At 60.9% G+C, this 11,469-nt stretch overlaps 2 protein-coding genes across 8 annotated transcripts; one reads left to right on the forward strand and one right to left on the reverse strand.

The window, feature by feature from the left end:
* Positions 1–530: 530 nt before the first annotated feature.
* PGLYRP1 (peptidoglycan recognition protein 1) lies at positions 531–1,705 on the forward strand. Its single transcript, XM_012545760.3, has 3 exons — positions 531–908; positions 1,212–1,333; positions 1,466–1,705. Exons 1-3 carry the CDS (start codon positions 616–618, stop codon positions 1,642–1,644), a joined length of 594 nt encoding a protein of 197 aa, XP_012401214.1. The 5' UTR covers positions 531–615; the 3' UTR covers positions 1,645–1,705.
* Positions 1,706–1,978: 273 nt separating this feature from the next.
* On the reverse strand, positions 1,979–10,846 carry CCDC61 (coiled-coil domain containing 61). Of its 7 annotated transcripts, none has more exons than XM_031963875.1 (14): positions 10,420–10,845; positions 6,457–6,611; positions 6,082–6,164; positions 5,709–5,866; positions 5,181–5,324; positions 4,838–5,048; positions 4,568–4,650; positions 4,325–4,482; positions 4,132–4,210; positions 3,333–3,457; positions 3,015–3,093; positions 2,805–2,868; positions 2,418–2,496; positions 1,979–2,260 (listed from the first exon to the last, which is right to left on the reverse strand). In XM_031963875.1, exons 2-14 carry the CDS (start codon positions 6,602–6,604, stop codon positions 2,163–2,165), a joined length of 1,509 nt encoding a protein of 502 aa, XP_031819735.1. In that variant the 5' UTR covers positions 6,605–6,611; positions 10,420–10,845; the 3' UTR covers positions 1,979–2,162. The 7 variants fall into 7 exon arrangements, with proteins under 7 accessions (XP_031819735.1, XP_031819732.1, XP_031819733.1 ...); XM_031963872.1 differs by having other exon boundaries at positions 6,457–6,615; XM_031963873.1 differs by lacking the exon at positions 10,420–10,845 and adding an exon at positions 10,174–10,419 and having other exon boundaries at positions 6,457–6,615.
* Positions 10,847–11,469: the final 623 nt, after the last annotated feature.

An 11,469-nucleotide genomic window follows, 5' to 3' on the forward strand; every position in this document is an offset into this window, starting at 1 on the left:
TTTTAGGCACATCTCCCGCAGAAAGCCTTTCACTGTCCACATGATCTCGTGTAGCTCTGACCTTAGGACCCCCCACCCCCCCAGCAGAGCGCAGTCTTCCTGAGCCCCGGTTAGCTTTGGGCTGTCATCCTGGCCCATTGTGGGTACTCCCTGAAAATGTTTGCTTTAATACAGGGAACTGCAGGCCTTCTAGAGGAGCACTGCACGGACTGCGCCATTGGGATCACAGCTACCGATTGTGGGGGGAGGAAGGTGGTGGGATGGCCAGGGCCAGGCTCCTGACAGCGCCAGGGAGAAGGGAGTGGGAGGGGAGGAAACCCCCCCCAGACCCTGAAAAGCTGTCCCCCTTCTCGGCTGCCACCACCAAGACCGCCCACCCCCTTTCCCCAGCCTAAAACAGGAACCTGTGGCTTGAGTTCCCATCACATGTGGGGCAAGGCCGGGAGTTTGATGCAAGGCCCCTGTGGCTGAGGAAAGGGCAGGATCGCTCCAAGATCCTGTTTCTGCCCCTCCCCCCAGGAGCAAGTGATAAAGCGCCGGCCCCCCCAGGCCCAGGAGAGCTCCTCTTGCGCCCCAGCGTCCTCGGCTCTCTGATCCCCCTGGTCCCCAGGCCCGATGGCACAGCCGGCTCTCCGGCCCGTCCTGCTCCTGGCCGCCCTCCTTGCCTTGGGGGAGGGGATACCGGAACCAGAGAACATGCTGCCTGGCTGCCCCGACATCGTGCCCAGATCCGAGTGGAGGGCCCTGCCCTCGCGGTGCCTGCAGCCCCTGAGCCTGCCCCTGGAGTATGTGGTGGTCTCCCACACAGCAGGCCAGCCCTGCTTCTCCCCCCAGGAGTGCGAGCAGCAGATGAGGAACATCCAGAACTACCACATGCAGACCCTGGGCTGGTGTGACATCGCCTACAAGTGAGGCCCCCTGGGCCAGCCCCAGACCCTGGCCCGCCGCACAGCCAAAGCAGGGAGGGGGGAGGGGGCCTCCATGTCCGGAAAGCTGTCCCCAGAGTAAGAGGGGCCTGATCTGGGAGCTGAGGGGAGACTCCCTGGGGGAAGGCTGATGTGGGAGCTGAGGGGAGACTCCCTGGGGGGGGGGGCTGATCTGGGAGCAGAGGGGAGACTCCACGGAAGGGGCCCCACAGCCTGGCAGTTCCAGTGGCTCTCGGGAGGCCCATTTGGGTGCCCTACTGATACATCAATCCTCTCTGGCTCCAGCTTCCTGATTGGGGAAGACGGGCAAATCTATGAGGGCCGAGGGTGGTCCATCAAGGGAGACCACTCGGGCCCCACCTGGAACCCCATCTCACTAGGGATCAGCTTCATGGGCAATTTCATGAGTGAGTGACACCGGGGAGGCCCCGGACCCTGGGTCCCTGGGAAGGGATGGGCCAGGGACGGCAAGGGCACTGGGGGCCAAGAGCTGGGGTGTCTGGGCCCGGGGTCCTGAGCCAGACCGTCTGTCCCCTCAGATCGAGAGCCCGCCCCCCGTGCCCTGCGGGCCGCTCAGAACCTCCTCCGCTGCGGCCAGATGCACAGCGTCTTCCTGCCCCAGTATATGATCAAAGGGCACCGGGACGTGCAGCGCACGGCCTCCCCTGGGGACAAGCTCTACAGCAAGCTGCAGGACTGGCCCCATTACCAAGAGTGAGGGGCCACGGCTCCAGTCTGCCCCCCCCACACCCCAGAATAAAGCTACTGAGGCTCTGGCAGCTTGGGGGCTCTGTGATTTGGGCACTGATGCTGGGGGCCCTTGAGGAGCCTCATTTCCCCAACCTGGTGGGAAGTCTCCTGGACGTTCTCCCCAATGGTCACTGTGTGAGGGGGATCAGCCGCCCCATTTTACTGAGCTTGTTGACCTGGGAGACCCGGCCCCAGTCACAGAGGCAACCAGGATCTCCCCCTTGGGCCCTGCTGTTCCCCCCCACCCAAAGCCCAGGGCTCAGAGCACAGCAGCTCAGAAGAGGGGGAGACCGAGGCAGGGAAACTGACCAACCCCTTTATTTACATGCTCTGCCCCCCCAGCCCCTGCGCCTCCCAGACACACACACATACACAGACACACGGACGCCTCCTGGCCCTCACTCCCTGGCACCAGGGCTGAGCCCCCCAAGTTCAGGTCTACTGCTGGGGGCTCTGGGGAAGAAGGGGCCCCAGGCCTCCCGGGGGTCACGTCCTCGTATCCAGCCTGTTCATGTACTCCTGCAGGGCCTGCAGGCGGGCATCGATCTCAGACAGGTCGGCCGACGGCTCCTCAAATGTGTTTTCTGCAGGGAGGGGAGGGAGGGCTGGCTCTGGGCAGTCCTCACAGGGGTTTCTGGGAAGGTTTTAGGCCTGAGTCTAGGGGGACACCCTTCCCCACCCCGGGAATCATGGCTGGCTCTCAGGGAGGAAAGGGGAGGGGGCCCGGGCCCGGGACTTCACCTTTGCCAAAGGTCTGGCCCCTTGGGGTCGGGGTGCTGCTAGTCTGGCGTCTTCTGTGGCCGCCGTCCAGCAGGGGTATCTGCGGGGGCAGGGCAGGATCTCCCAGCACCCGCCAGCCTCAGCTGCTCCCAAAGCCCCCTGAGACCCCCCAGCTTCCACACCTGGTGTCAGACCATCCAAGAGGCCCCAGTCCTGCCCCCTCACCCACAAACCAACTCCTTCCCCCTGAGGCCTCCAAGCCCGACACCCTCGCAGGCTCCCCAAGGAGTCAGGCCTGCTCCCCACCGCCCCAAGCCCAGCAGGCCCCAGGGCCACGGGGCGCAGCAGGGAGAGCTCAGCAGGACCTGGAGGACGGAGGCTCCCAAGCTTCCTGAGCCCCCTACTCACCTCCCCAGAGCCGTTCCAGGAGGAGGGACTCAGAGGCTTCCGGAGCCTGGGCTGCCTCCGAAGCCTGAGAGAAGCAAGTGGAGCAGCAGGCTGGGGGTGGCCCGGGCTCCCCCAGGCCTCGCCTCAGGGGTTTCCGAGGCTCCTGGGTGGGAACCCCGCACATGCACACCCCTCCCCCACACGCAGACCCCCCCCCATCCCCCACCTTACCCTCGAGAAGTTGGATTGCTGAAATCTTCAAACTCACTGGCGGAGCTCAGCGACGAGTGACGGCTCCGGAAGCTCTCCACTGGGGCAGGGAAGGAGACGGCCGGGCGGGCCGGCCGGTCAGGGGCTTAGTGGGCCGGCCTTCCCAAGAAGCCCCTGAGCCAGGTCCCTGACGTCCCACCCTCTGGCCCAGCAGGGGCTCCCCCTTGGCCCCCATCCCCCTCCGGCCCAGCAGGGGCTCAGGCCCTCCCTTGGCCTCCTCTCCCTCCATGCCCCCTCCCACCCAGCAGAGGCTCCGGCTCCCCCTCCCCCCTCCCTTACCAGAGGAGCTCCGTGTGCGGCCCCTGAGGGCCCCTTCCTCTCTCGACATTGGGCATGCGCTACGAACCCGGGTTCGACCCCAGCTCCCCGAGCCTTCCCCGGGGCCCCTCCGGTTCCTTTGTTGGCTGAGGGAAGGGGAGGAAATCTTGCTTTAGTCAACATGGACTGAGTGCCCACCAAAGCAGGGCACTGGAGACCCCAAGACAAAAGTGGAGGCGGCTCCACCACACGGGGGGACACAACCAGGAAACATGAATAAAAGCCAGCTCAGGGGCCCACCGAGGGCCGGGCCCCAAAGGAGCGCACCCCTGCAAGGCGGGAGGAAGGCTGGTCTCCCCAGCAAGCGCCACCTCCTTTGCTCCTCCCAAGGCCCCCGGGAGGAGGGGCTGCTCTTATCCCCATGGTACAGATGATAACACTGAGGCAGGCAGGGAAAGGGCCGGGGCTCTGGCCACGGCACCTCCTGGCCGCTTCCCAAACACACTTGTCTGGTTAATGGCGTCAGGCTGAGAAGAGACCACAGCTTGAGCGGAGATGCCCCCAGCGCCAGGCCGGGTCCCTGGAGAGCGTGGCCCGGGGCCGTGGGGGCTCTGGAGGCCCCAGGCAGTGACCCCAGCCGAGGCCCCGTCTCTCTCGTGGGGCCCAGGAGGGGGAATGCGGCACAAGCTGCAAATGCCAGCCCTGACCCAAGCCCCGGAGTAGGAAGGGCCCCCAGAACCAGAGCCAGGCTAAGCGGGGGCCGACACCCTCCCAAGACCCCCCCACCGGGTCTGTCAGGGAGGGAGACAGGGCCACTCACTTCTTCAACTTGAGCTCCTTCTGCTTCCGCTCTTTGGCCTTCACAAAGGCAGTGGGGTCGAAGCGCGGCGCCCGGATGCCTGGGGACCAAGGGCAGAGGAGGCTCGCTGACCAACACCTGACCAAACCTCCCCCCTCCCCGGATCTGGCAGAGATCCACATGTGGGGTGGGCAGCAGGGGGGGGGGCACACACCTGGGGGGGAGGGCGAGGGGCGGGTCAGGCCCCGGCCGCTCTCCTGGGACGAGGATCGGGGGCGGCCCCGGCCCCAGGACGCCGCCCTCTCCTGAGATGCCGCTCGCCGCTGCTCCTTCCGGGGCTGGGGAGACAGTCGGGAGGACGGGGTGCGCCTCCTGGGGAGACAGGCCACAGCCCGACTGAGTCTGGCCGCCTCTGCCCCCCCGGAGCCCTCCCCACCTCCCTGGCAGAACCGCTCACCCCTGCTTGTACTGGGCCAGCTCACTGGACAGGTACTTCAGCCGGGCCCGCAGGCTCCGCTCCGACGACTTCACCTCCTCCAGCTTGGGGGGGACGGCACCGGGGTAGGGGGGAACACAGGCCCTGAAGGTCAGGCAAGCCCCACTCCTGGACCGCCTTTCAACCCCACCCTCTTCCCTCCCTCTCCCCTCTCCATCCTCTCCCCTCCTCCTCCCCTCATCCCCCCCTCTCTTTCCACCCCTCCCCCCAAGCCCCTCCGTCACCCCCCACCTCCTGTGTCAGTCGCCGGCACTCCTGGCCCCGACGTCCGGCAGTCCGGTGGTGCTGGCCCCGCTCTCGCCTCAATTCTTCTTCCAGGTTGGCCACCATGGCCTTGAGCACGGCCACCTCCCGATGAGTCGGGGCCCGGCTCCCGGCCTCTTCCCGGGCCCGGTCCAGGGCCACCTCCAGCTCCCTCTTCTCAGTGACCGCCCGCGTCAGCCTAAGAGGCGGAGGCCCACTCCATGGAGACTCCCCAGCCTGGCCAGATCTCGGGGCCCCGACAGATGGCACAGCTTGGGGTGCCCCTGGCCCCCCCCCCAGCCGCCCCCTCCCCAGGCTTCAGAACACTCACTGCTCCCGAAGGTGGCGGATTTCAGCGTCCCGCCCATCCCGGGACCGGAGCTGTGCCAGCTCCTCCTTCAGGGACCGAATGATGCCCTGAAGGACCACAGGGTCGGGCTTGCCCTGGTAGGGCAGGGGGAGCGGGTAGTGGATCCTGGGGGATGACAGAGACCCACCTCAGATTTGGGGGGCTCCCCGCACCCACCCCTGGCCCCCAGAAATGACAAAAGCTGCCCTCGCTACAGCAAACCCCAGAGATGGGATGTTATTATTTATCAGGCCTTTTTCCAGAGGAGGGAATGGAGCTCAGAGAGGTCCCCAGGGTCAGAGACTGGAGGGGGAAAGACTTGGGGGCTTCCACGTCCAATGTCCCCATTCTGACGACCTCACAGCCAGCGACTGAGGGCCCACATTTGGCCTCTTGTCCATTCGGAGCCTGAAACCCGAGCGAGGGAGCCCCAAGACCCTTCCCGAGAGTCGGACACGCGCGCTGGGCCCGAGGGGATGGAGGCCCACGGGGAGAGGGGGCTGCCCGCACCTGTCAAACTCCACCGAGTAGATCAAGATGAGGTAACGCTTGGAGTTGAGCTGGGCAGAGCGGGGGCCCGGGGGCCCGGGCCGTGGCCCCACCTTGCGGTTCCGAAGGGTTTCCAGGTCCATGTAGGTCAGCAGGTCTAAGGTGACAGACTCACTGCTCTGCGAGGGAGGGGAGAGCCCACTGGGCATGTCCCACACACTGGATGCCCCCACACCCCCCTCACACCTCTGGATGGCGGCCCTCCCCTCTGTCCCCCTCTGACACACCTCCTGATGGCAGCCCCACGTCCCCCTCTGTCCCCCTCAGGGGCGTGGGTGTCCCCCCCCCAGAACAGGAAGCAGCTCTCTGGGCCTGCCCAGGCCTTGCCCCTCACCTGCGTGAGCGCCGACTCCAGCATGCTGCAGAAGATGCTGAACTGCTTGAAGTTCCCAGTCTTGTGGGTCAGATCTTCGATGACTACAAGGGAGAGGGAAGGTCTCTGGCCTGTGCCCTAGGGGGGGAGAGCTGGGGAGCCACAGAACATCAGCACTGCGAGGGACTGGGAGAATGTCTCCAACGTGGGGAGGACCTTGGACCTCACTGCCCAAAGGGTCTGGGGGTCTGCAGCAGCAAAGAGATGCGGGCCCAGGCTCCCAGAATTCAATCAAAGGCCTTTCATTTCCTTCACGTTCCGCCCTAGGGTCAAATAAGGGGAAGAGGAAGAGGCTCCCTTGGAAAGCCCCCCACCCTGCTGTGCCCAGACACTCACAGGCCGCATCGAACTCGCCCCGCCACTGGTCGGTGGTCATTCTGTCCTCCACCTCGAGCTCCAGAACCTCCCCATTGACAGCTAAGCGCACCACGTGCTCCACCCCCCGGAAGGTGTAGTCCGCCTGCAGCCCCACCGGCTGGGCCATGTTCCACCTGCCTGGCAAGGGGGCAAAAGAGCAGGCTGGGTACCAGGGAGAGCAGGGGCCATGGGCTACTCTTAGAACAGGGGGTGTCAGGGCTGGAAGAGGCCCTAGAACAGGGGGTGTCAGGGCTGGAAGAGACCCTAGAATAGGGGGTGTCAGGGCTGGAAGAGACCCTAGAACAGGGGGTGTCAGGGCTGGAAGAGACCCTAGAACAGGGGGTGTCAGGGCTGGAAGAGACCCTAGAACAGGGGGTGTCAGGGCTGGAAGAGACCCTAGAACAGGGGGTGTCAGAGCTGGAAGAGACCCTAAAACAGGGGGTATCAGGGCCGGGAGGGGGCTTAGAACAGAACAGGTAGAAGCTAAAAAAGACTAGAATCTAAGGGATAAAAGCGGCAGGCAGGAAGCACCAGAGTACACAGAGCATTGAGCCTAAAGTCAGACCCGCATTCAAATCAAGCCTCAGACACTTCCTGGCTGTGTAAGCTGGGCCATTGAGCCTGTTTGCCTCTCTTTCCCCATCTGTAAAATGGGGACAATCACAGTGCCTCTTTCCTGAGGATCAAATGAGATGAACCGTGTATAGCCCTTTGCAGAGCTTCGAGTGCACTGCTAGCTCTCATGATTATCCAATTCCTTATTCCTACCCAAAGTAGGAAGGAGTGTGAGATCATTGGATGTCACGACTAACAGCCCACTTAGAACATGGAACAGAAAGTCGGATCACAGAGCGTCAGTTGGCATGTTCTCCCTGGGCCCGTTTGCCCAGCCGGCCGCGCCCGTCCTCCCGGCTCCCGCCGTACCCCCGGCTCCCGCCGTCCCCCGCCCCCACAGCTTTTTCCTCCCCTCTTGGTACCTCCCCATATTCTGGCCCCGTTGCTTTCTACCTGTCCACGCGCAGCTCCCCACATCTTCCTAAGGCACCCGTCGCTGCTCTCCCCCTCCCCTTTTCCATCCTTTCTCTCCTGTCTCCAACTGATTTCAGAGGCGTTCTGGGCCCTCTCACCCGAGTCACAGCCCGGAGTCACCCAGGGAGCACACACAAAGGCAGAGGGGAAAAGCAAGAGACACACACAGACTTAAGCAAGCCAGAGCCCTGAAACCTCCCACTGTCTCCTGTGGGCAGAACTCTGTACCAGTGACAATAAGAGCTCTCATATGGCTCTAAGAGGCGCAAAGCACTTTACACACACTGACTCTTATCCCAACAACCCATCCCGAGGCAGACAGAGGCAGACTTGCTGAAAGTGAGTCTGAATTCCTATGTCCTTGACTCCGCGCCCAGCTCTCTTCCCTACGACCTCCCTGCTCCACTCGGGCAGCGGGCTACAATCCACTCTGTGGGAGCCAAGTGGGGACACCATTCCTGGCAGTGCACATGGCTCTCCGTAAGCAGGGGGCTACTACAGAGCCGGGCCCTACTATATAGAAGAGAGGGATAGAAACGGGATGTGATGTGCATAACCTACCACTGGTATCTATTATATAGGAGGACCCACAACTTAAAAACAGGGTGTGAAATAAGCAAGAACCTATTAGAAGTCGGGAACTACCAGGGAGGATTACTATTTGGAAGCAGAAATGTGATCTACATAAACAGATACTTTTCTGTAAGTTGCAATCTACTCTACAGAAGTGAGGACCTACTACTTAAAAACAGATCCGATATCCATAATCAGGGACCTACTGCCAGTTGAAATCTCCTCTGTAGAAGGGACCTCTTTCTTAAAAGCAGGGACATGATAAATGTGAGCAAGAATCCACTACAAGGAAGTCGGAATCTGCTCTCTGGAAGTGTGGACCTACTGCTTAAAAACAAGGATATATGTGAGCAGGGACCCACTACAAATAAGTCAGGATCTACTCTCTGAAAGGCTGGACTTACTACTTAAAAACAAGGATATGATATATATATATAAGCAGGGACCTTCTACAAGTTAGTCGGGATCTACTTTCTGGAAGGGTGGACCTACTAATTAAAAACAAGGATGTATGTGAGCAGGGACCCCACAAAGAAGTCGGGATCTGCTTTCTGGAAGGGTGGACCTGCTATTTAACAACAAGGAGACATGTGAGCAGGGACCCACTACAAGTTAGCCGGGATCTGCTCTCTGGAAGGGAGGACCTGCTATTTAACAACAAGGACACATGTGAGCAGGGACCCACTACAAGTTAGCCGGGATCTGCTCTCTGGAAGGGAGGACCTGCCTATTTAACAACAAGGACACATGTGAGCAGGGACCCACTACAAGTTAGCCGGGATCTGCTCTCTGGAAGGGAGGACCTGCTATTTAACAACAAGGACACATGTGAGCAGGGACCCACTACAAGTTAGCCGGGATCTGCTCTCTGGAAGGGAGGACCTGCTATTTAACAACAAGGAGACATGTGAGCAGGGACCCACTACAAGTTAGCCGGGATCTGCTCTCTGGAAGGGAGGACCTGCTATTTAACAACAAGGAGACACGTGAGCAGGGACCCACTACAAGTTAGCCGGGATCTGCTCTCTGGAAGGGAGGACCTGCTATTTAACAACAAGGAGACATGTGAGCAGGGACCCACTACAAGTTAGCCGGGATCTGCTCTCTGGAAGGGAGGACCTGCTATTTAACAACAAGGACACATGTGAGCAGGGACCCACTACAAGTTAGCCGGGATCTGCTCTCTGGAAGGGAGGACCTGCTATTTAACAACAAGGACACATGAGAGCAGGGACCCACTACAAGTTAGTCGGGATCTGCTCTCTGGAAGGGAGGACCTGCTATTTAACAACAAGGACACATGTGAGCAGGGACCCACTACAAGTGAGCCGGGATCTGCTTTCTGGAAGGGAGGACCTGCTTTTTAACAACAAGGAGACATGTGAGCAGGGACCCACTACAAGTTAGCCGGGATCTGCTCTCTGGAAGGGAGGACCTGCTATTTAACAACAAGGACACATGTGAGCAGGGACCCACTACAAGTTAGCCGGGATCTGCTCTCTGGAAGGGAGGACCTGCTATTTAACAACAAGGACACATGTGAGCAGGGACCCACTACAAGTTAGTCGGGATCTGCTCTCTGGAAGGGAGGACCTGCTATTTAACAACAAGGACACATGTGAGCAGGGACCCACTACAAGTTAGCCGGGATCTGCTCTCTGGAAGGGAGGACCTGCTATTTAACAACAAGGACACATGTGAGCAGGGACCCACTACAAGTTAGCCGGGATCTGCTCTCTGGAAGGGAGGACCTGCTATTTAACAACAAGGAGACATGTGAGCAGGGACCCACTACAAGTTAGCCGGGATCTGCTCTCTGGAAGGGAGGACCTGCTATTTAACAACAAGGACACATGTGAGCAGGGACCCACTACAAGTTAGCCGGGATCTGCTCTGGAAGGGAGGACCTGCTATTTAACAACAAGGACACATGTGAGCAGGGACTCACTACAAGTTAGCCGGGATCTGCTCTCTGGAAGGGAGGACCTGCTATTTAACGACAAGGACACACGTGAGCAGGGACCACTACAAGGTAGCCGGGAGCACCTACGACCTGAAGCCAAGGCTACGACACATACGTGAGCAGGGACCTACTGGGCGTCGGCCGGCTGCTCCACAGAAGCGGGCGTGCAGCGCGCACCAAGGAAGCAGGGACCCGCTAGAGAGGCGGAGTCCTGCTATCCGCGAGGCTATCCCATCAAACCCCGACCGTGGTCCCTGGCCCCGCCGAGCCCGAGATCATTATCGCAAGCTTCCCTGCCTCAGCGCCGTCGGCCTCCGCCGCCCAGGTGCCCGAGCTCCGGGACCCCCGAGGCCCCCTCCCCACCTAGCACCCCTCACCCCGCAACACTCCGAGGGCCGGCGTCACCCGCCTCCGGTTCCGCCGTTCAACTGCCACTTGTCCAGCCCCGCCCCTCCGCGACGTCCTCCAGCATTCATTGGTCTAAGGGAGTCAGCTTCCAGAGTGTCATTGGCCGCTATGACCGCCCATCCGGAAAAACCCGCCCTCACCGCGCTTGTGTTTCATTGGCGAAGAAGTGCGTCCCACCAGGTTTGTATTGGTTACATTAACCACCCGTCTAGCTAAGTTCGGCCTGTAGGCGGGTCTCTTGGATGAACCCAGGGAAAGGGAGGAGTTCCGGTCGGCTTTTCCGTCAGTCTCGCTTTTTCCTTCGGCCCCTTCCCCTACTGCTCTCTTTTCATTGGTCCCAGTGAATTCCAACACCGGGATTTTATTGGTCAGTTCTTCCTTCCATCCCAGGAAATCCCCGCCCACCGGGCCAAGTAAATGGGTTCTCTTACTGCGCAGGTGCGGCTTTGATCCCGCCCTCCTCCGTCACCCCCCAGCTCTCTCTGTGAGCCCCACCCCGCGGCTTGCCGTGCTCTCTTCTCATTGGCGAAAAGGACTTCCCGTCTGAAACCACACGCATCCCTCCTTTCTCTCTCGTTTATTGGTCATGTCTGGTGCCAGTCAGGACGTGAGGGGGCGGGGCTGCGGGAGATGTGTTCAGAGCTGGTACCTACGCCGGGATGCAGGACCTGGAGCCTGAGAGCGTAGAGTGCAGCCTCCAGAAATTGTAATTGATGGGGAAACTGAGGTCTGAGGAAACACAGACTGCCAGAGCCAGGAGACATCCTTCGTCTTACCCTGAAACTGATGTTCCTGAAGCACAGTTCTGCCTCTCACTGGCTCCCCATCACCCCCAGGGTGGAACAAACTCCCCGCCCTTCTCAAACCTGCCTTTCCAGCCGTGTCACACCCACACAACCGCCCAAGTCCTCTGAGGTCCTCACACACCACACTGCCCCGTGCCTCCTCTGGCATTTTCACTGGCCTGGGCTCTTGTCCCGGAACGGAGCTGAGTTCTAATCCGACCCCAGCTACTTACT

Source organism: Sarcophilus harrisii, chromosome 3, assembly GCF_902635505.1.
Source record: "Sarcophilus harrisii chromosome 3, mSarHar1.11, whole genome shotgun sequence".
Classification (NCBI taxonomy): domain Eukaryota; kingdom Metazoa; phylum Chordata; class Mammalia; order Dasyuromorphia; family Dasyuridae; genus Sarcophilus; species Sarcophilus harrisii.

Bases quoted from the DNA above. Each gene is read 5' to 3' on its own strand.
- CCDC61 (XM_031963875.1), bottom strand. From the start codon at position 6,604: ATGGCCCAGCCGGTGGGGCTGCAGGCGGACTACACCTTCCGGGGGGTG. The intron at 5,325-5,708 runs GTGCGGGCAGCC...GTCATCCCCCAG, and splicing joins TACTCGGTGGAGTTTGACAG to GATCCACTACCCGCTCCCCC. The intron at 2,869-3,014 runs GTAAGGTGGGGG...TGCTTCTCTCAG, and splicing joins AGCAATCCAACTTCTCGAGG to GCTTCGGAGGCAGCCCAGGC.
- PGLYRP1 (XM_012545760.3), top strand. From the start codon at position 616: ATGGCACAGCCGGCTCTCCGGCCCGTCCTGCTCCTGGCCGCCCTCCTT. The intron at 909-1,211 runs GTGAGGCCCCCT...CTCTGGCTCCAG, and splicing joins TGGTGTGACATCGCCTACAA to CTTCCTGATTGGGGAAGACG. The intron at 1,334-1,465 runs GTGAGTGACACC...CTGTCCCCTCAG, and splicing joins CTTCATGGGCAATTTCATGA to ATCGAGAGCCCGCCCCCCGT.